The 23,773-nt window shown below is 40.5% G+C and overlaps 1 protein-coding gene across 3 annotated transcripts; it reads left to right on the plus strand.

Annotated features, from left to right (window-relative positions):
- Window positions 1–2,673: 2,673 nt before the first annotated feature.
- Window positions 2,674–23,100, plus strand: SPI1 (Spi-1 proto-oncogene). 3 transcript variants are annotated; one of them, XM_037395376.1, is made up of 6 exons: window positions 2,674–3,055; window positions 9,573–9,666; window positions 16,804–16,991; window positions 18,001–18,096; window positions 21,386–21,542; window positions 22,249–23,100. In XM_037395376.1, exons 1-6 carry the CDS (start codon window positions 3,011–3,013, stop codon window positions 22,563–22,565), a joined length of 897 nt encoding a protein of 298 aa, XP_037251273.1. In that variant the 5' UTR covers window positions 2,674–3,010; the 3' UTR covers window positions 22,566–23,100. The 3 variants fall into 3 exon arrangements, with proteins under 3 accessions (XP_037251273.1, XP_037251274.1, XP_037251275.1); XM_037395377.1 differs by lacking the exon at window positions 18,001–18,096 and having other exon boundaries at window positions 2,684–3,055; XM_037395378.1 differs by lacking the exons at window positions 2,674–3,055; window positions 18,001–18,096 and adding an exon at window positions 4,074–4,182.
- Window positions 23,101–23,773: the final 673 nt, after the last annotated feature.

Consider the following 23,773-nt stretch of genomic DNA (forward strand, 5'->3'; position numbering starts at 1 on the left):
ACAAAGATATTTCAACTCGTATCTTCAACTCAGTAGCAGTAACAAAGAGTTAAATGCAGAAGATTGTGTTCTAGAGCTCCAGACCTCATAGGGTGTCTTAAGAGAAGTGGGCAGCCCCCCCCCCAGCCCATGTTGTCTGAATGGATATTTGGCGTTAAAGGATGGTGTACAAGACCCACAAGCCATACTACCACTAGATAGAACAAATTCAATGGAAAACATGGCTCTGGGAAAATATGGAACATACAAGGGAATTCCTTGCTTAGAGGTCTTGTCTTACTCTTACAAGAAAACTCAGTAGCAGAATCTATATGAACACCTGTTTCTGATAAAAAGACTTCAGGATGAGTGATGTCGTATGTGGTTTTAGTAGGGGGAAAAATTATCTTTCAAGCACCAAACAAGGTTTGAGGTAACGGGACCTCTCTGTGATGTGGCTGTGAATTGAAACCCTTTTGCTATGGTAGCTTGTGGTTAGAAGTAGCTTGAAGAATAAATGAGTAGAGGTAGGGGAAGAACTGTTTCAAAAAAATGCACCCAGTGATGTGCTGCTTAGAGGGAAAATCTCTCAGATTAATATGAATGTTGAATGTTTTCAGAAATAATCTTTCAGAAACTTAATCTTTCAACTCAGCAGGTTTTTCTCTAGTCCTCACAATTCCTGTCATGGAGAAGGATCCCTACCCTACTTCAAAAGCCTTTCTGAAGGACAGATTACACTCTCTGAGTAGCAGTTCACATCCATAGGCCTCTGGAAACCAGTTCTGTACTATTGTTCAGTAACTTCATCTGTTTTCTGCATGTAAGTACCATCTGACCGGGTACTGCACGGATCCGGGCCAGAAGCATCACCTCTATCAGGCCTTCCTTCGGGAGTGAGGGTTCTGTGATCACACAGGATAGAACACCAGTGATACGTAACAGCAAGAAGCTAACCAAAGTTGAATATTGTTACTAGTGGTAATCTAGCATTCCCTGAGCGCAGCGGCGGGTGCAAGACATCTGTCCTTATTAGGTCATTTCCTGTGCTAAGAGACAGGGCAGAAATATCCTCCAGCGTATGAAATACAGTTGCATTCCACTTTAATAGAAGCCTCTCTGTGTAAAGCACTACGTTTTGAAACCTTCCAGTAGCTGCTTAAGGTATCTTTCAGTGTACAATGAATCAGCGTACCTTCTTTGTTCTGAAGAGCCTTTTAAACAGATGCACTATTTGCACAACTACTTTTATTGCCTGCTATCCAATTACCCACCTTAAGATTTGTATATGCTATTGTTCACTCCCTTCTCCTCTGTTTGCACTGAATTTTATCATCAGGACCGTACTGCACTTCTCTCCTTTCCCCCCAGGTGGTTCTGATCACTTCCAGGCTGGTATGCAAGGGGAGACTCCAGAACCATCTTAGAGACAAAAGCAAACTGTTCAGCAGCTTGCTTATTTCTAGGTTAAAATCAAGAGTTCATGGGATGAATAAGAAGGAAATGCCTACATATCAACTGATGTTGGTGAAATTCAGTTTGGGGCTTCAAGAGTTAATCCCCCATCATGTTCTTGATTTTATCCCATTGCTAATATGGTATGCTTGTTGAGTTCCTTAGGGTGGGGAATGAGAGGAACTTGTAAGTGGGCTCTGGTTTTACCAGTGTACGAGGGAGGAAGCCTGTAGTGGCTGAAATTCCCCCTCACACATAGACCCAGGTGAGTGGTGAACAGGCTACTTTCAAAAGCAGAACCTGTGGCACATGGGCATAGATTGAAGGGGAACAGCCAGACAAAGAAACTTCACTTTTCCAAGACATTAGTAACTGACTGCAAAGCAAGAAGCATTTTGCAGAATGAAAACATTCTCCCCTTGCAGCAAAGCCCCATCCTCTATATGCTGCCCCATGGCCAACTCACCCCTTCCACTGCCAGAACTTCAGTATGAAGGGCATTTGTCCAGTCCAGCCAAATGCAAGCAAAACAATGGGATAAAGAGAAGGGAGAACGCAAAACATCTACAAGAAATTTTGGCATCTGACTGTTTAGATGCAACTCCACAAATCTTGCACTCTACTCACTGTTAAAAGGCAGTCAGGATCTGAGAGAAGTCAAGTCATTACATGGGACATGTAACCATTTCTCTTTTTCCAAACCTGCTTTCTCCTTGCAGGAGGTAGAAAATAAGAAATCATAAGAAACAAATATGAGGGCCAAGTGTCTTTCACTGAATCGTTTTGCTCTATTGCGAAGTTTATGAAGAAAGTCTCATAGGCTTAACTTCAGTGTTTTGTAGAAACCTAAGACTGTGTATTTGAAATACTTTTTTTTTCAAATTTTGAAATTTGAAGTACTTTTTTTTTTTCCCCATTTCTGCTAAGTATTGCCACTTAATTCCAACATGCGACTATTGTTAAAACAAGTCTCTGCCACTGAACTGTCCACACAGTTATCAGGACTGCATCTTTATGAGAAATCATTAAACCAGAGAGCAGCAGCATCGTTATGGTTGATCTACAGTGGGAAACACATAGTCTTCCACCGAGCACTGCACCCATGTGCTTGTTTATTGGTAGAGGCCGGGGCTCTGGGGTGCTGGCTGCACAGCGAGCACCTGCCCATGGCAGATCTGGCTGGGGCAGGCTTCCTGTTGCAGCGCAGCAGCTCCCTGCCGACGAGATTTATGCAAACGGGCTAAAAGCTGTGATGTCACAGCGCACTAATAGACCAAGGGCTATCTCCCCTCTACAGACATTTGATAAAATCAGGAACTTCACACACGACTCGGGAAGAAGTTCACCTCAGAACCTGTTAGAACAAACTATGAAAACTTGTTAGGGTGCTTCGATCCTGAGATCCATCACTGCAAAGGGACTTCACGGAGTCCAAGGATCTCACTTTTCCCCCTTTTTTTTTAACTCTTTCTTGCACTTTTTTTTTTTTTTTTTTTGTTTCATGAGATTTTTTCAAGTCAGTTATTCTGGATGTTCAAAAACTGAATTAAGAAAAATTCACTGAGAAGTTGGCTGAATGTTGCAAGCTTGCAAAATGGAAGGATTTCCCCTCATTCCCCCTGTAAGTATATGGGATTTATATTCCTAATATGGATCATTTGGCTTAGCAGCGAAAGACAAAGTAAACCAGGTTTTATTACTTGAGAATATCTCTGTTTTGGTCTGTATTTGTAATGCCAGGAAGTTGGGCTTAGGTCAATATATAAAGCTAGTGACAACATTGCAATGAATGGGAAATTAACATTTCCTCCCTAAACTTGTATCTGATTTTGATCTCCATTTGTTTTCACAGATTAAATGTATGGTATTTCTGCACAGGGTGCGTATAGCAACTCCGTAAATTTTTTTCTTCAGTGCTGTCTTCATAATGTAAGGCCGAGTCTTTCTTCAGGTTGTAATTCTTAATAGTCTGGAGCCTCTGACACAGTTTATGTATTTAACTATCTACCAGTCTGAGAGAGAAGAGTTGCTGAATGCTGATTTTACATGCTGCAGATTTTAGGACTCTGTGCTTTTTGAAATGATGGCATTTTAGAATCTAACTTCAGCTTCTCTTGAACTGAATTCACTTGCTCTGAAAAAGCAATTGGCGAATGAGGGCGGAAACAACACGGCCTTTAATTTGGTCTTTCAGTGTTTTCTCTAAGATCAAACTTTTCTGTATTTCTATCCTTTCTTTAACTCTGAAGCATTGTTACACCGCTGTAATTTATCACACGGTGAGTTTGGAAATTATTCTTTATGAAGAATGTAATGTCACTAACCTGTTGTTCAGAAACAAACCTTAATGGGAAATATCTAAGTGGAATGAGTAAAAATGGGTAAATGAGGCCCTCACTAGATTTTTTTTTGTTTGTAGAAGCCGAAGAGATGTCTGACAAGGTGTTTTCCTTGGCTTTTTATGTAGTAGTTGACTTACAGTAATTACTATATATGTTCAGAAAACAGAAGAAGACAATGCAGATCCAAGAGCCCTTGTAACAGAACTTGTATTAAGTTTTCTTTTTGTCTTGTCCCATCTAATGAAGCCTAAAGACATGTTTCCTTATGTTCCACCCAGAAAGATGGCCCCTTGAATTCCTTTCACGTTTGGTATCCATGTTGACTGAAAATGTATGTCTTCTTTTTGAGAGACCCTTTATGGTAGCAGTTCATCAGTATTGCTGAAAGCCTGCATCTACCCAAAGGGTGAGAAGATCCTAAAAACCTGTTTTCTTTTTCTTAAATACACTGAGTTGCCCAGTGGATGTACTGTAAATGCGTCAGGATAGAAATCTGAAAAGAAACTGAGAATATGAAAAAAGTAGACGGAGATTTCTCAATATGTTACTTATTGGGCTTAAAAAAAATTTAAAAGAAACCCAAACCTTGTCCTCAACTACCCCAGAAACCAGCATCTCCATTAAATAAAAATATACATTTTTAATTTTCTGTCTACTTATTCACTCATAGCCAACTTTTTTGGACCCTTTTGTTTTTCCAGTATTGAATTCCAGTGCATACACTGAATAAGTGGAGCGAAAAATCTAACACAGTCTGGCCCATATTCTGATTTGTGTTGCAGTTAATATTCTGACTGAACTCTATACAGATGAATGATACAATAGGCAGTGAGAATACAATTGTCTTACAGAAGCTTTTGACAGGGCAATTTGGTTTTTATTTTTGTCATTAAAATGTCCAATAATAAGTAATTTTGTGGTTTGTACTTTCAAAATTGTTTTAAGCGTACTTGCAGCACTGCCACTTGCAGCCCCACATGGCATTGTTACAAATGTCTGTGCCTCCTGGGACTTTTTCAGGGGGGTGACATTTTTCTGCACAGGGGTTTCTGTGCAGCAATACTTCCCTCGCCTGCTCCTCCCCTTTCAGTTGAGGGTGGGTCAGCAACTGCCTTCCTCTTGACTACACTAGGGAACGCTTACCCTTCACTTGGGCAACGCTGCTGAAATGGTTTAGGAGCATCGCATCTTTTTCTGAAGATGAGGAATTTTGTAGGGAAAAGTTCCGCACGCTGGGCCCCTGTCTTCCAGTGTACAACAGAATCTAGCTGTGCTATGGGCTGAGAAATAACGGAGTCGAACACCTTTGGCCCCAGTTCTGTGTGAATCCCTCAGCAGCCACCTGCAGAAATCCCAGCTTTGAATGGAAGTTTGGTTGTAGGACAGGGAGAATGCCCCACAGCAGCACTCCATTCCACATAACCCTGCTGCCAGCGTGGTCCAGCGAGGCTGGCCCAACGAGTGATCATGCTAATATTTTTACTCACCTTTTCTAAAATAGTTATAGTGTAATTTTTTTCCAAGGAAATACAGTCAATCTTAGCCTTAAAACTTGCCTCAGCAGCACACCATCGGAAATTGTGTGGAGTATTTCTGAATCACATGCCAGTGAAGAGTTATGTCAGGATAACAAAAAGAGATCTGCATTCAGCGAATTTACAATCACCTGAAATCATCTGACAAAGTCTTGGTGATTAACAAGAATTTTCAGATTGCTATTCAGTTGAGTCCCCTTAAGTCTCTTAACCCATGCCAACCAAGCTTCCTCCAGGTAGTTTTGTGGCTTTTCCCGTGATTTTCAGGGCAAACAAGGAAGATCCTTTGATCAAACTCTGTGACAGATAAAGTATTGTTTGTTGACCTCTTGCCTGAGGTTGGAATACGGTTCATACTGTATTCCATGGCACATATGAAAGGAGATACCAACTTCAGGTGACAGGTGTGAGTTTCTTACAAAGCTTTCTGTCACTATTTGACATGAAAACAATTGCTAGAAAAATAGCCATTGACACCAGTTAAATATTAATTGCAACATAAGCCATCCTTTGCTTTTTGTCAGGGGAAACAACAGTTCTGTGTCATGGAAGCGCTGTTAGTAAGATGATGAAATGGGTGTGTGGGTGGGGAGGTTCCAGAGGAGGATGGGACAAGTGGGTAAAGACTGGTACAAGAGGCAACAGCAGCACATGGTGAAAACTCTTCTCTCTAACTAGAGAAAAAGCTTTTAATAAAACTAAAAAAAAAAAAACCACCAGAGGGACTGAAAACAGGTTCTTCAATGAATGTAATGAATACAGGAAAATATCCCACCTTCCCATAGGATAATCAGAGAGAATCCATGCTGTACTGTCTCCTTTGACCACCATCTAACAAAGTTTATGATACATACGCTTTTAAATATTTAATATATGTCTTTGCATGTTAATTACCGTCCCCTTGAAGATCAGACACCAAGATGGAAAGTGGTACCAGTTCAAGTCCTTTGTGGGGATAGATTGGTCCAGGTTGCAGGAGCTAACGAGAACATACGCATACATATTTTTTCAAACGGATCACCAAGCAGAAAACAAATTCAAGGAAGAAAATTCCCACAATCCATAGTAAAGAGATTTTAAGTCCCAGACTTTCAAAACAGAGTATGCAAACCCACTATGATCTACGTAAAAGCAGGCTGGTTTATAGATATTGAGTATCTGCAACTCACTCTGCAGTCAGCCAGAACTGTAAATATTAAGGGAATCACTTTATTTAGAGTCTGTTTAACACACCTTCCTTTAGCTCTCGCCATTGAATACACATCTGACCTAGGAAAACTGGGTTTTGAACAGCAGAAATCATTCTCAGCTCTCAGACTGTGGGACACTATTGCCTGTTACAGTGTATTAGACTGAAATGGGGGAGTTTGGAAAATCTTCATCTTACAGAAGAAGAGACAACAAAGGAGGAGCACAATTAGGAAAAGTCAAATGTTCTCTCCCTTGCCTAAAATATGTGTTGTTTATCTACTTTTGGACTGACGCTTGGCCTTCCTGCCAAGCTATACTTCTGTAAAGATAGGAGTGATAGAGCTTTTGTTGTAGCAGTGGGAATTTTATACACAGCAAATGAAGCCTAGGTTGACAGGAGGCTGGTTTCTTTGGAAATTTGTTTACTTTTGGCTAAATATTTACTGGAGCTACAAATTCTGGTGCATTTAGATAAGAAAATTTTCAGATTTTCAGTCAGTTTCTAGTATTTTAGTTGAAAAGAAACAAAGATTTTTCTTTTAAACTATATACATTTATATGACTTTTTAAATTTCTGTTTCTGCCAACTAGTATGATGTGCATTTTCCATTTCAATGTTGAGGTCTCTCTTTTCACAGAATATAAGTGCTTTCCTTTGATTTATGACAAATTAATAATCCTGAAAAACTTCATACATCCTTCAAGTTGATATGATTTAACAGGAACCATGTATTTATGGAAAGGAAATGGGGGATGGGGTGAATTAATTTGCAAAGATAATGAAAAGTAGAAATTCCATTCATAACTTTATCCTGAAGAAAGCAAAACACAGTCTCATTACTTTTCCTTGTCAGAGATCAGACTGTAGCACAGGTCTAAGGAATGTGGCGGACTGAATGCATATATAACAGTCACAGTTAGAGAAAACACAAAGAAAATATGTAGAGGAAAACCAGAAGAATCAGAGACAATCCATGCTGTACTGTCCCCTTTAACCACCCCTCTGAAATCTGAAAAATACATCCCATTAAATCTCTGTGTAGATGAAGGGCAATTCTATTGGAATCGTATTGATTTGAAAAGGGAGACTGCACCTATGTCCTCTGGAGACCAGAAATAAGAGGAGTCCCTTCACTAGCATCCCTGCTATGGATACAATTAGATGATGATTTCCTCCTTAATCTTTCCCTTTGATTGTCTTTATGGTGAGTTATCATCTTCTTAAGATTTCCCCGAAACAATTATCCCCCCCCACAGATTACATTGGGAGCTGACAGCCAGCCAATGGGTTTGCTCCTGAGGCTTTGAATATTCCATGGATGTGATGCCCAATTAATGTGTGTTCTGGAAGTTACAGCATTTTAGGAAGTCTTACCAGTGCATTTTAATATGATACGCTAATACAGCATGCAGCTGCTACTAAGGATCTACTGAGGTCCAAAGTAATTTCTAAAAGGATTTTCTATTTTTTTGTGGTCTAACATCTTAAACCTCTGGGAATAAGTCTCTCTTTTTCTTGCCCTAATTTCTTCAATGTCATCATAGAAATCACATCCCTAGAAAAGGACAATCTTTAAATCTCCAGATTCCAACAGAATAAACGGAAGGAGTTAACTAGAAGAATTAAAGAGTAGAGGTAATGAGCAATGGCAACTCTGATGGAGTTTTCACCAGAAGTCTTTTCCTTTTGCCAGCTGCTTATCTACCACCTCCATCTGGATTTTAACGGGAGCTGCTACCTTAGGTGGCATGTTCTCCATTAGTCTGGAGGAGGAAGAAAAAGAGAAACTTGCCTGCATTTCTGGCACGCTGTCACCACAGTCTCAGCTTACAAAATGCTGGTGGTCCAAAAATGAGACAGATTTATGAAGGGAGATAAGGATTTGGGACATACAGCTGGGCATATGAACATATAAACATGAACATAAAAAATATGTCCACCATCTAAGTTATAATATTGTTTTAAATATTTGTCCTTTAAAGTTAGTTATGCTGAAGTCACTGAAAGAAGAATAATGTTTCTATTAGTACCTACTAGAAATAATTTCCTTTCAGAACAAAAAGCAAGAAGGTATTTGAGTTTTACATTGCTGTTGAGACTGTAAGAATTTTTTCAGATTGGGAGAAAATACTGTAACAAACTTAATCCAACAAAAGTTTAGCAAAGCCCTGCTCTAACTCTTCCTTCTGGAAAAAGACAAAACCAAACATTAAATGAAGCCACAGAATTGTGCACAGCTAATAAGAAACAGACCACCTTTACCAAAACAACAGAAGTTGTTAACAGTTGTTAAACAGTATTAACATTGGAGAACTAGGTGCGGGGAGGAAGACAAGTGGGAAAGTTACCCTATGTCACCCGTTTTAAGAAGATTGATAGGACTTTAATTCTACAGCTAAGCAACCAGTAGGTCACAACTCAGTATCTGCCCTACATTTGGATTTTTTAAGTCTTCTCTGTGCATATCTAACAGCCCTGCACAGCTAACTGAAGCCGCAAGCATTTACAGTCCATCCTGGACAAAAAAACAAGAAAGAAAATATTTTTATGCCTTCTGTCAACATCATTACCCTCCTACAAACTGTCACCATTTAGTGAGACCTCCTAGAAACACTCAGCATAACATGCTTAGGCAGGACAAATGTCTGCTTTGTCTTGTGTACAGGAGGAATAATACTAATAATAAATGTCTGTCACTACCAAGGAAAAGGTCTCCCTGCTGTGCCAGTGTGGTGGCATCTTGGCTTGGGCCTGATGCCCAAGACAGCTCTCTAAGTAGCATCTGCAGAAGGCTGGAGGGCAGGATATGAAGAACTTGTGTAATACCACAGGACAAGTTCTGCTATGCAGGATTGCTTTGTTGGTTTGTTGGGTTTTTGGGTTTTTTTGCAAGCTGGTGTTTGGTGTCCAGAATTTTATTCCTGCTGATTCAAAAAGAACTTGAAGCCTCCCCCTTCTTTCCCTAGGCAATACAAAATGTGTTGGCATCTCCCCTTCACTAACTATATGAATAATTTTGAAGGGATTTGTGTAAACTTACCTTTCTAAAATTTCCTGTCCTCTTTACAGCCCTCTGAAGATATGGTACCCTATGAGTCAGACCTCTACCGACAGCCCCATGACTACTACCAATATCTCAACAGTGATGGAGAGAGTCATGGTGGTAAGTTAAAAAATATCTCCTTGGAGCATAAAGTCCCATGGGATATCACAAGAAAGATTTAGGACATTAGGAAAAGAACAAACATGTTGTGATCTATAAGGTATAGGCACATACTTTCAAATCAGAAAGCAACAATATTTTATTCTGCTTAATGGCACCGTTCCAACCTAGCAACTGCCACAAAGTTTCTCTGAAAGAGTTTTAGAAAGCACTGAATGGTGCAAGTTGTTTCCAGGACATTCACTGCATTCCCAGGAAGAAGGGATCTCATGATCTCTACCCTCCATTATCCTCACTGTGGTTTTACTTTCCTCTGCAGATCAAAAGCGTTCTGCTTGTTCCAGAACTCTCTAAGGCCATGAATTTGCAATAGTGTATTTCTTTTCTTGTGTTCCCATCTCCAATTCCTGTTTGACTTAGGTCTAGATACTCTGCTTGTGCATTCATTTTAATTGTTTCTTTGGTATTTGGCCTTTTTCAACTCCATAGATTTCTCTCTCTTTTGCGTGCTGCCACACCTAGCTTTAACTTTCACTCTTCCTCCAGTACACCCAAGTACTTCCTCTCTCTAAATCTATGTAAAACTTCCTTGTAGCTGTTTGTAAGTAAACTTAGCTAAATATTAAAATACCATGTGATTATTTATTGCTTCAATTTATATACGTGAATTCAAAGCTTTGGTGTCTTTGTATTTTCACATCATCTGGGCACTGGACTCTAAATCAATACAGAGGGGAAAGTCTTGCTTCGTCAGCTTTGTCTGCTGTGCAATACAATGGTCCAGCAACACCACCCTGGAAATATCGGAGTCAATATTGACTCAGGAAGGAAAAGCACCGTTCTACTGTATCACTTGTGGCAGTCCCTTCAGATCCTGGAGTTTCCCTAAAAGACTCCCACTGATATAGCAACTAGACCATCACTGCTTAATTTAAGACATCTAACAACTTCACAGCAAAGCGCTGTTTTATCTGTGGCAACAGAATCTCCCTTAAGTGGCAGCAAGTTGCAGAGTAGGATTGATCTGAGCATTTAACTGAAAGAGTTTTCTATCTAAATTTGTTCTCTATGTTGCATTCAGGAAACACCTATGATATTCTTAATGCCTGGAGACAAAGAATTAATTCAGTTTTTATAAGCTATCTCATGGCATCTGTCAAGTCACATTAATCAAACCCAGCAAATTCCAGATGGAAATTCAGGGTTTTTACATTATAACCTGTACCTGTTTACACACCCATAAAATGAGGATAACATTTATTATCTCAAAAGGCAATTGTGACAAGCAATAACTATAAAAGATGCCACGTAGGAAAAAGCACTGGGAAATAGCTTTTCTGGCATTAAATCTAGGCTACCTCAAGCAAAAATATCCTTTATCTTTCATAATCTCATCATCCCATCTGGTTTACTGCCCATTTTTCTGTTGGGAGGCTGTTCCTCAGCTACACTGCTCAGATCATTAACCTGTTTTTACTCATCATAATGAACACAACAAAAACTCAAAAGTCACATGTGTGGGTTATGGCCTCAGTAGTACCTAAACACCCACTCTGAACAGAAATATGTCTCTTCCTAAACTTGTGCTGTGCTTGTCCTTAAGACCCTAAAAAACATGGCTTGATGTTTTCACTCCTTCATTTGGTTATGGAAGAGGCAACTTAATCCCAGCCTGCACATTTCAATCAACTATTTATGAAAGCACCTGTAAAGTAGTTGGTTGTGTCTAATAACTAATATGCCCTATGCTTTCCTGAATTGCTCACAGTCCAAAAGAGGAATGAACAACTAAAGAATACAAGGTGGAGTGAAAAAAACAAATTAACACATTTTGCTTCTTTCCTGTAAACATTGAAAAACCCAACTTTGGCTTTCATTTTAACAGGACAGAAGTAGTGGGTCTTGAGAAGATCTGTGCAGAAAGGGACGTCACAAACTACTTTTAGAAATATGTACTAAGTGTTCAGAACAACGTGGATAAAAGCATAATGATTGAAAAATGACAGGGATAAAGAATAAATAAGGTGCTGCAGTGATAGCAGCGAAGTGAAAGAGCTGAGAACATGATTAGATAGGAAAAAAGAAGAAATAAGTAGGACAGAATTGTAAGAGGGGAGTTCAGCTTGGGGTACTGGCAATACATAAAAAATATTTTTGCAGGTCTACTCAATACCACTATTGACCTCAGAGAGGGGGTATCTATTTACTGTATCTTTACCAGATAAAGTAAATAGATACAAGACAGAGTAATACTCTGACTTTGCTGATAAGGGACTGCTAAAGAAATAGAAGGTCTTGCTCAAGTGTCAGACTACCTCTCTCTCACTGCCAGCAAATTAATTTTGTGAAAGGTAGATGTGAATATCTTAATCTGTAGATCTGTGCTACATACATCACTGTCACTTTTCCAGAACATAATGCTGAAGGCAACAATGTTTACGCGAGTAGGCAGTGAAGTACACACACATGTGCCACTAATTCAATATGTAGGAGATAGTTGCCAATAAGTGAACACTAAATTTAACAAGCAAAAACACAACATAAAAGCATTCATATGTTCATCACAACATGCATTATTTGCATTTATTTTGTATACTGTAGTCTAACTATTTTGTAAATACTGTAATAAACACAGAGACACAGTTGTGCAGGACAGAAGCTATCTCAAGTGATCATGCATTAGTCCATCACTCTACCCTGCGCTTGTATGCTAGTAAGTCTGTAAATGTAACACAGCGTATTTTGTAACACTAACGCAACCTTAGTAATTACAAAATTCCACTGCAGCTTTGTCTCCTTATTACTAAACATCATTGGTTTAGTAAAAATCACTTTTTGTATGAAGCTAAATGCTCACCCTTGTTCACTTTGTTGCTAGCCTCATGGAACTTACTAGATTGCATTATTTTGGATTTTATTGTTATGCCACCTCCTGGAGCAATATGATCATTTAAGAATTTCAGCTTTGATTTTGTTAGGATTTTAGCCCACAGAGAAGTGGAGGGAAGTCCAAATGTGTGTACCTTAGTCTTAAAGGCTACATGGAAAACAGAAAGAACTCCAAACTTCATTAAAAAATTCCCTTGCTGCAAAGCTGTTCTCATGATTCACTGGGGACTGACTCAGAGATTTTCAAACATTTGGCATTATTAAACTCATGAAGTTTGTAAAGTGAGAGCTAATGAAGTCCTACTGTTGTTATAGGCAAGATTGCTGCACGGCCTATAAGCAGAGCATTTCACTCAACAGAGCGCAGTTCTGTAGGGAATCAAGACATTCATTTTCCAGTGTCCTTCGACATTTTACTCATTTCCTCTGTGGGTTTTTTCTTGCCTTGTTTTTTCGGATGAGCAAAACACAGTGGGAACATCTATGCTGTGCAATGTGGCGCTGCGTGAGAAACCCTCTCCTGGTCCAAAATGAGTTGGAAAATCCATGCAGCACAGAGCAGAAGCCCTCAGAGACACTAGCTCAGCCCTCACGAGCACAGCCACGTCACCACGCCGTCCCCGAGCAGGCAGAGCGCCGTGCTGACAGGGCTGTCATGTTTCCGGTTCAAGAGCTGGCTCATGCATTTCTGCATGATTTCTTGCACTGCATGATGCAGATTTAGCCTGCTATTCCACTTTATAATAAATACCTTAAGCCTATTTCATTTGCTAACCGCTGGTTCTAACATTATTCATCTATCAAAGGAGGAGCAAAGTAATTTACGTTGGTCAGAAGATGACTCAGAGTTTAGTTATGTTTTCCCACTGGCAGAGTAAGAATCTACCTCCATGGTGAAAATTAACACAATGCCTCTAGGTCCGCTATTGCTTCCCAACAGGCCAACATCCTCTCTGTCATGGGAGGGAGTTCAGAATTCATGATTGTCCTTCCTCTAACCTTTCACTCTATAGAAGACCAAAACAAACATGATCTCCATGTCTCTATAAGAGAGAATTTTTTTCACATCCTCTTTCACTTCACATGAAATTTCTCATAATGACTGCACTGTGTAGCTACAGCTTAGGTTTTAATGATATTTTCTTTTACCCAAAGAATAGACACTTTCCATTTCTAGAATTCTTCTCTCCTTTCTTTCCTCTCCCTTCCACCTCTATGTTTTTGAGAAACAAACAGATTTACTATGCATTACTGACATAACACTAACAAAGAAGTAAATAGCTGCTGCTAACTCTAATAACTGCAGACAGAGATATTTAGAATTTATTTATTTTATTTTGGTTTTTATGTGCAGCAACTTAGCCAGGATGGTTAACTGCAGAGGGACTTGTGGAGATGGAATTCAGAATTTCTCTAAACCAATATTGGTTTTTCTAAGCATCACTGTGAAATTATAGATAATTGAGAAAGAAATATGGACTTTTCCTCCTGTCACAACTTGAGTATTTGGACATAAGCTCGTGTTGAAATAATTTCTGACATAGATGTGTTTTGTATTTTATCAGTATTACATGGTCACTGTAAGTCCCTAAATGCTGTGCTATTAGTAGTATTCTGTTACAGTATTTCTACAACAGCACCTAATCCATAAAAAAAGGAATTCAGTAATGACTAGGCTAAATATTACATAACGATTAACACAAGTATGTATAAATAGTGGCCTACAGTTTAATTTCTTTCCCAAGGAAGGGTTTAAAAGAACAGTTCTGGAGGCAGCAGGAACCTTGTCACAGGCTCCAAAAAACTAAGAGGTATCTTGAAGTATAAAAACATGGCTGCCAATAAAAATATATTTAAGAAGAATCAAAAGTAGCTCTCAGAGCATGCACAAATACTCACGGCTGTGCATGTTGGAAACGTACTGTGTTCCGTCTTGACCACCAGTTAGTACCAGTGAGACATTCTACAGCTGAAGACCTGCCATTGACTACCTCAGAGACTTTTGCCTGGGCTTTGTCATCCTCACAGTTATGCATTGACCTCATTTGCTGTAGTAGATTGTCAAAGACAAGAGGTCTTTGAGACTGTACATTGCCACCTGACAGAGGACTTTCTCCACAAGGAGCAGAGCCAGATCGTTCTAAGGAACGAGAGTGCAGATTACTCCTGCAATGCATTCTCAACAGTTTATTATACGGGGCTGCCCGCGGTGCACAGGGCCTCAGTGGTTGGCTCTCTGTAGAGAAATCTACAGTAATTTAACCCAGAAAAGGCATGAGTTACTGTGGCTTAGTCTTCCAACTATACAAAAAAGTTTCATATTGAAAGTGCCCAAAGCCTCCTACCAGGACACAGCCTTCGGTGACCTGTGGATTCAAACCCACACACATGCTGCCGTTTCCTGGGTCGGAGCAGATGTGAATGTAAAAGTACCTGGGTACTCTGCACCCATAAAACCCGCTTTTTTAACCAGAGAAAACAAAATCTTTCTCTAGCACTACAACATGAAGAAGTGCTACTGTGCATTGTAGCTGTAACTCTCAGCTATAAAATCCATGCATAGCCCACAGAAAGCGCTATTACAACGAAGCAATGAAATTACAAAGTAATGCAGCAAGTGCTGGGTCCGTATTGCTGAGTTCCCTCTAAAAGCAGCCACGTTCAAAGTCACTATCCCGGATTTCAAATCCTCAGTGAGATTAGACCTCATTTTTAGAAATAAGTGGGGAAGGAGGAGGAGATAGAAGCTGAGAGAAGGAATGAAACTAGTATTTTAGTAAACATATTCACAGCACATTAGTATCCAGATAATGTCATACACAATAACATCATATTGCCGAACAAGACAATTACTTCTCTATAAATTCAGTGCAACTACACTGGGAACAGCATGTTCAGTTCTGTCCACCGCATTATCAGTGTCAACAGCTGGGGGGGGAGGTTGGAGAAGTGCACAAGTATGATTAGAGGGGTGAATATACTGATTTAAATTGAAAGACCAAGAGTTAAATACATGCAGCTGGGTTAAGTGATAATTAGGAGTAGAACTGCAAGGGTACATGATAGCAACCTGAGAACATGTGAAGGGTAGGACAGAAATGATTTATAATAATACAAGGGCAGAAAACTCAGAATAGTAAAGATATAATTTTAAACTGTTACACTGCATATCAGAAAGAAAATTTGACCATGCATAAAATGGTGCATGAAAAGTTAAACTATGGACAATTAGTTCCTATTTCAGTCAGAGCAGAGGATGTGATGTTGACTTTGATTTTTTAAGAAGAGTGCACACAAATATGTGCATAATTATGCATGTAGCTACCGTATGTAAGAGAGAAATGTAATTTGCAATACTTCATGTTTCCTCTAGTAGATTTTAAATTTTCAGCAGCAAATATGAAATTCTAAAAATTTTGGAGGCTTGTATTGAACTAAAAAACCAGAAATCTAAAACTGAGCATGATACGGAGTTTAATTGCAAAAGCAAATAAATCAAGAAACAGGATAGTGGTTATCTGAGTACTTTTTTATGATTTTGAAAAAAATCTGAATTGTCACAGAAATTTCAAATATACTAAAGAGATTAAAAAGGTAGAGAAAGAGTCTGCATCAGGATTTAGCCTCACTGTAAACAGTGTACACCAGACTGCCACAACAGTTTATCTTTTATTCTCTGGTATTGGTACTGAAAAATGTGTGACATGCCAACACATGTTTATCTAGCATGAAATATCTAGCAAAGTGCCACGACTTTTCTGCAGCATTCCTGCAATTTGTTAGCAGACTAAAATAAAGAGTGAAAATAACTGCAGAATAATCTGTAAATTTTCTCTGTCTCCTCTTTTCCATGCCATGAGGAAGAGCATAATAAGAGCATGACAATATGTAAACCAGTAGAATTTGTTGCCTCAGGAATGAAATTGTAAGATTGTTATGGTCTCTTCTTGAGAAAGGTGCCAGTGTTACTGCCTTTTGTGTTAAATTATCAGTGAAATCCGTCTCTCCATCTAAGACTATTCTCCTAATTAAAGTGGCCTAAGTATTACTTTCCAGCCACAGGCATTTATGAGATTAGGAAAAGAAACTTTACAGGGATCTATATAAATTGTCACCAGAGGCAGTCAGGTCAACAGGGATGGTGTGGAGAGGGCGGAAAGGACAGTGACAGGAGTAGGAACCAGTGAAGGACAGGTAAATGTCATGTTTCTTAATCTTGTAAAGACAAACTATTTTTATTTTCTTTAGATCATTACTGGGACTATCATCCACACCACATGCACAGTGAGTTTGAGACCTTTGGAGACAATCACTTCACGGAACTGCAGAGCGTACAGCCTCCCCAGCTGCAGCAGCTGTACAGGCACATGGAAATTGAACAAATGCATGTCTTGGACTCTGCAATCCCAACCACACACATCGGACTCAACCATCAGGTATGGTTACCACCCCTTACTCAGAATTTAGGATGATAGTTATGGTAAGGAAAATAATGCATCAGAGAATGCACACTCTTACGTGAAAAAGATTGCTGAAATGAATTACACAAGTTCCTACTGCACAAGCACTTGATTTAAAACTCTTCATTCTCAGGACAAATGTGGTTTAAGCATTCTTTTTATCTGGATAATGAGGAGACATGTTCCTCGAACTGTGCCTAAAAAGATAACTGCAGTGTGGAGGGTTTTGAAATCTCAAAATTTTGTTTAATTTGGAATGAAAGTCGAGTGTTTTGAAATTCTGCAGAGGAACTGTCTAGCAAGGGTATACACGACTACTGGGAAGTATTCTGAGTCTCAAAGTAATCGGGAAATTTTAAATATTTCCAAGCAACCCTGACAATCTCACATAACCTGTACAAGAAACACTAACAAAGACACATCAGTGGTAACTTTACCACAATGAAGCAGGTTGAGGACAATCTGCTTGTCTTTTTACCTGAAAGTAAATAAGTCACAAGCCAAATCACGCTGTCTTGTCTCTGCTCAGATGTTGCATGAAGCCAGTAAAAAGAGACACTCCATTGTGCTGTAAAGACAGTCACCAAAGTGCCAGTGAATTCTCACTAAAGCAGAAATTAGAATCACGGAATGGTTCGGGTTGGAAGGGACCTTAAAGGTCACCTAGCTCCCACCCCCTGCCACGGGCAGGGACACCTCCCACCAGCCCAGGTTGCCCCCAGCCCGTCCAGCCTGGCCTGGGACACCGCCAGGGATGGGGCACCCACAGCTGCTCTGGGCAGCCTCTGCCAGTGCCTCGCCACCCTCACAGGGAAGAATTTCTTCCTAATGTCTAATCTAAACGTACCCTCTTTCAGTTTAAAACCATTCCCCTTTGTTCTGTCACTACATGCTCTTGTAAAAGTTCCCTCTCCAGCTTTCCTGTTGGCCTTTTTACGTACTGGAAGGCTGCTGTAAGGTCTCACCAGAGCCTTCTCTTCCCCAGGCTGAACAACCCCAACTCTCTCAGCCTGTCTGCATAGGAGAGGTGCTCCAGCCCCCTGACCATCTTTGTGGCCCTCCTCTGGACTCGCTCCAACAGGTCCATGTCCTTCTTATCTTGGGGGGCCCCAAATAAGGGGTTCCATCCTACTGCAAAGATACTAAGCAAAGGGGGTGTGGAGATCACTTTTAACTCTTGGTCTTACAAGGATATGACCAAAGTCATTGTTGGGAGCAGTAAGAAAGGTGGGTGGATCTTGTGCTAAGGAGTTTCCCAAGGCAGGCAAGCTACACACAGTGTGCTGAATACAAGATAGAGTAGGACTGAGGTCAGAGAAAAGTGTTTGCTGAATACAGTGCTAGATATAATGGTGCCATTGCTCAAGTTTTGTGAGAGAAACTGCATGCATGGAATTGTCGTTTTGGTCTTCTTTTTTGAAAGCAAACCAAAACTGTATACAAATACTGTATTAATCAAAAACAAAGAAGGAAAAAAATGGAGTGAATAAGTTAACATTGCCAACAGGAACCTGACTGACTACAAGCCATCAAACTTCTCACCTGCTACTCAGAAAAAAAGTGAGGAACAGAATACAAGATGTATCTATAAACAAAGAATTAAGAACAGAAAGTGACAAATATGAAAAATGTTCGTGGAAAAGCAGTCTGTGGGAAGGTTCAAGTAATTTCAATTGCTCACTGCAACTATTAATAGACAATGACTGACCGCTACCTCCAACCAGAGGCAAAGAATAAAGATTATCCCCTTTATGGATGTCTTTGGAAGCACCACCAAAAACCAAGAGAGCGTGCTTCTGCTTATCCCACTTCATTCTACTTAGTTATCATCTTTCATTTCAGGACAATAGGCAGAGAATTAATTTGGTTACAGCTTCTGATAAAGAGCACTGTGCTCTCTCCGCCCCACCCCGTACCAAGCTGCAGAAGACAGTAGCAGGCAGAATTCACCATTGCCCTCCTTTTCCTTACCAGCTGAGGATCTTTGGCTTTTTACTTTAACCTACAGTAGCTCATGCAAGCGGTACTTGGCATGCTCTGAGGTTCGGGCTCTGTGTGTCTCGGCCACAGTCCTAGGCAACACATACAATTTAAGGCATTTTCAAAGACACAGAAGCAGGAAGCAAGCTTTAATCCTCCACTGAATTTGCCAGTTACTAACCTCACCCACGCTTGTCATGCAATATCAGAGCTACAGTTTGCAAATGCAGAATATGCAAAGATATTTCTCTAATTTTCTATTGATATCACATTATTTTGTGGAATCAAGTTTGAGGGTCGAACTATTGTTGGACAAGATTTCTTTTGAAACTTTTGTTAGCCTGCCAACAGGTGGTCTCACAAATAATAAATTAAGAAAAGACCAGTTATTCCAGAGGGAGAATGAAAGAAAGGGGTGGAAAGCTGTGAACAGCTTTAGAAAGAGGAAAATCACAAATGGATGGCATCGATCCTGAGCTAACACCAGAATATGGAAAGCAGCTAGCAGTTTCTTAAGCTTTCTCTCTCCAGAACTGTATTAGTAACCTGGGTCTTTCAAACCCAGCAGCAGGTCCTCTGCATAACATAAGTCTGTGAGTCTCTACGTATTAACTTCTGCTGAGTTTCAGGAGCAAAGTAAGTGTAAGCAAAACTACAGCAGACAGGGAAAGTGGGGACAGCGTGGGGGAAGCTTACTCAACCCCTCAGGTTGGCCTCTGCAACTCCTTTTGCTTGCGAGACACCATTCCCCTGCTCCTCCACAGCACCCTCCCGCCGGCCCCTCCAGTCCCAGAGGAGTGGTTTCCTTACTCCACACACACAGTCACAATGCACTCCAGGTTTCCAAAACCTTTTTCTCTGCAGGGGCACCAGTCCCTGTTCCCTTCCCCTGTAAGACATTGTCCTACCTCCTCATTCCCCTTCCCCCATGGCACTACTGTCTCTCCCTTCCTTCCTACCCCTGAGGCCGCAGCTTTCTTAACTGTAAAACACTGAAGGTGACTGTGGTGAGGCTGAAGTTTCGCTCTCAGGGATCCGGCAGGAAGCTTACACACACTCTTACTCAATCCTGGCCTTCCTGCCAGATCGGCTCCAGCCTATCTGCCAACTCACTAACCGCCAGCTGCTGCACCCCAAAACCAGCCCCGTGCACGCTCCTTATTGGGACATTTCAAGCTGGTGCAAACCTCGCCTGAGAAGCACCACTCATGGAGTGGGTGGTGTGACTCATGAAGGTAACACCCACTGCCTGCCCCAGCGCCTACGGTCCCCTGGGAAAGGGATCTGGCTCAGGATGCCCTTTCTTGGTAGAGGGAAGGAAGAGCAGTTCAAAAGCAGCTCACCTTCCAGGACTATCAACCTGGCCCATTTCACGAAAAACACATTCTATATGCTGCTGGGTTTGGGGGATGTTGGTTGGGTTTGTGGGTTTTTTTAAGGTAGGAATCGGGTTCATACTCCCTGCTCCTCAGACTGATCTGTTTCTCAATCTTAAATAAGCTGCAATAATTCATGGCAACTAGTCATGATCCCCAAGGAACCAGACTGCAACTGAGAATTCACAGAGCTAAGGTATATTCCACACTGCTCCTGATGAGACCTCTATATAAGGGCAAGAGAATTTAGCACAAAAATTGGCTTGCTAGTGTGCCGATGAGAAATCCCCATTAGTGGGGAATTTTCAGATAGCGACTTAGGAAAAGAGAATGTGAGCCGATATGACATATCCTTTACCTTAGGGCTGAGGCTATTCCCCTCCTCACGAGGGAAATTCAGGACAGGAAGCTGACAGATCCATGTAAGCCCATCTCCAGAGTCGGATGCAGTCCTCAGGGGTTCAGTGCTCTCAGAAGGTACTATGCCTGAGAAAGGAAGAGGACAACAGAGCCAAAGCCAGTCAAAGCAGCCATGCTAGGGCAGAACTGTTCAGCTCTTTCAAATTTAAAAGAGTAGTTCCAGAAGGCCTGTGCTAGAAAAATAGCTGTTCTCAAGAGCAGGTTTACATCGGGGATAGGCAAGAGGGATGAGAAACTCATTAGGAAGAATGCTAGCTTTGGGGAGGTATGGGGGGAAAGGGGCAATATCACTTGCATAGGATATAAGAGGTGGGAAAGTTTGGACTTTCACAACTTTAGTCCTCCTTCCCTCTTGTAAAGATGCATCTTTGTACATGTGTAAGCATTGACTGTTAGCTGGAAGTGTTTCTTAATTGCATAGTATTTATTATAAATGTCAACAACTAAATCTCTTAATATTACCCTGAACAATCTCATATCCCTCTTACTTTCTCCCCCTTTCCTCTGTAACTCTCTCCATGCCATTACCTTTTTTATCTCAATGCCCCACTCGCTATCACTACCACCTCCCTCTACTCCTCTTTTCTCCCAAAGGTGTCCTATTTGCCCCGGATGTGCCTACAGTACTCCTCTCCACCGCAGCCCAGTTCTGATGAGGAGGACATAGAGAGGCAGAGCCCCCCACTGGAGGTGTCAGATGGGGAAACTGATGGTGTGGACCCTGGGCCTGGAATTATGCATGGAGAAACAGGTGAGTGAAGACAGAGGGACTTTGTCAAGCTATGTGCTGAGCAGCTGTTAAATTACTATGATGATAATGAGTAAAACTGTACAACTGCTGTGCTAGTATTTTATCCCAACATCAAAGCTTCACTTTTCCTGATTCCTTGAGCTCTCCTGTTCTCCAAATCTTTTATGACCATAACTGTGTCTATATCCCAAATCTCATTTCTTCATGTACTCCCAGCTTCCTCCTTCTGCCCTGCCTATTCAGGCTTCCTGAATGGAAATGGGTTTTGCCATTTCTACTCCAATTTCCATTAACAGATGGGAAAACCAAGGCAAGAAGGCCAAGGAACTGATTTTTAAAAATATTTAGTTCTGTTTGCTCAGTACTCAAAAGTCAGGTTCTGTATCACCTGCCCAAATTAGCTTCAGATTGGTTTCAAATTAGCAATGTTTTTCATGTAGCTTCAAATTAGCAAATTAATTTCAAAACAAGAGGTTAGCCTTTGGAATTCCTTATTCTTGTTTTTTCTTCTTGGTACATCAATCCACTTTGTGTCCTCATAGTGTAACACTGTCTGTTGTTATAAATGTTGCAAACCGAACAAGTTACGTGACTGAAAAGCTAGCTATAAGATAAGTTATATGAATTATATACATTCTGCTGTTTCAGCAGAAACTACACACTAATACTAGTGCTCCACTGCCTTTCTTCTCTGACTCTCATGCAGGCAGCAAGAAAAAGATACGTCTGTATCAGTTCCTTCTGGACCTTCTTCGCAGTGGAGACATGAAGGACAGCATCTGGTGGGTGGACAAGGAAAAAGGTACTTTCCAGTTCTCCTCCAAACACAAAGAGGCACTGGCGCATCGCTGGGGCATCCAGAAGGGCAATCGCAAGAAAATGACCTACCAGAAGATGGCACGGGCTTTGAGAAACTATGGCAAGACAGGGGAAGTCAAGAAAGTCAAGAAGAAGCTGACCTACCAGTTTAGTGGAGAGGTGATGGGAAGAGGGGTCACTGATAGGAAGCATTATCCTCACTGAGGCTATGGGACCCTAAGCAAGAAAAATATTAAGACCTCCTGGCTGGATACCAGCAGAGGAGATGGACGCATCTTTCTCTTTGCTTCCTGTGCCCCTTCTCTGCCTTTAAACAGCCTTTACCGTCAGATGTTTCTGGTACGAATTCCCTTCTTCAGCATCTGAGAATCCTAAACGTGACAGAATTCTTTGCTTCCATCCTACAAGTTGGACAGAGTTGGGAAATTTAAACAATGTACAAATATATTAATGTCAGGAAAGATTTTTTTTTTTGATTGTATTGTAACTAAAGAATACAGCTGATGAAGTTTTGCCTTCAAAGGCGGTGCTGTGTCATTCACAGTGACACTGCATTAGCTTACAGCTTTCAAACTAGCATTAATACAGGCTCTGCCACAGCTCTCAAAGCTAGAGAGAAGTTTGCAGATCTTGGAATGATACTCATTCTTTTAAATAGTAATAACATGTACATATTTAATAAAATTTGAAATAATGAAGTTCTGGTGTTTGCATAATAAATGATTACTTCACAAACAAATCTGTTGTGCATTCAGTTAAGCAGATACAGCTCATGTGTGGTACCTGAACCAAAAGCAGACTGGGTTATAGGGCTTTATCCATCTGTCACTACTTCTTAATTTACCTAGAAACATCACCAACAGTGTCAAGCTAAGTAACAGAGATAAAAGGAGAGATACATTACTGTGAAAGAGACTACAGCACTGAACTCAGTTTTAAAATACATATATATATATATGCATCGCTACTTTTTCCTGTTCAAATGCAGCTTTGCCAGTTGAATAATTTCTATTAACTTATACCAAGAATGGCATTTATAGCTCTATCCGGTTTAGAACATAACAATTAACCATGTTCTTCTGTGGTTTCACTCATTTTCCTGCTCGTGTTCTTTCCTCTTGCTTGCCTACCTCCACAGTGCTGGAGATAACCTCTTGATTTTAGCTTATGAACCTTTCTGGGAAATAAGTTGTATTTAATCATGTGTTTTCAGGACTCTACTACAAAAGATTTTCAAGCTTTTAACTGTGAATTTTAGTCCCTACTGTAAAACAATTAATAGTAACTAATAACAACTGCATTACATAAATTACACTAAAAATGCAAAATAAAAGATAATTTTGCACCTGAGATATCACACTACAGTTACCCAGTACATCGAAACACAGAAAAGAAAACCAAAGTAACTGAGA

This window comes from Falco rusticolus, chromosome 7 (genome assembly GCF_015220075.1).
Source record: "Falco rusticolus isolate bFalRus1 chromosome 7, bFalRus1.pri, whole genome shotgun sequence".
NCBI lineage: Eukaryota > Metazoa > Chordata > Aves > Falconiformes > Falconidae > Falco > Falco rusticolus.

Bases quoted from the DNA above. Each gene is read 5' to 3' on its own strand.
- SPI1 (XM_037395376.1), top strand. From the start codon at position 3,011: ATGTTGCAAGCTTGCAAAATGGAAGGATTTCCCCTCATTCCCCCT. The intron at 9,667-16,803 runs GTAAGTTAAAAA...TATTTTCTTTAG, and splicing joins TGATGGAGAGAGTCATGGTG to ATCATTACTGGGACTATCAT. The intron at 18,097-21,385 runs GTCCATGTCCTT...TTTCTCCCAAAG, and splicing joins CTCTGGACTCGCTCCAACAG to GTGTCCTATTTGCCCCGGAT.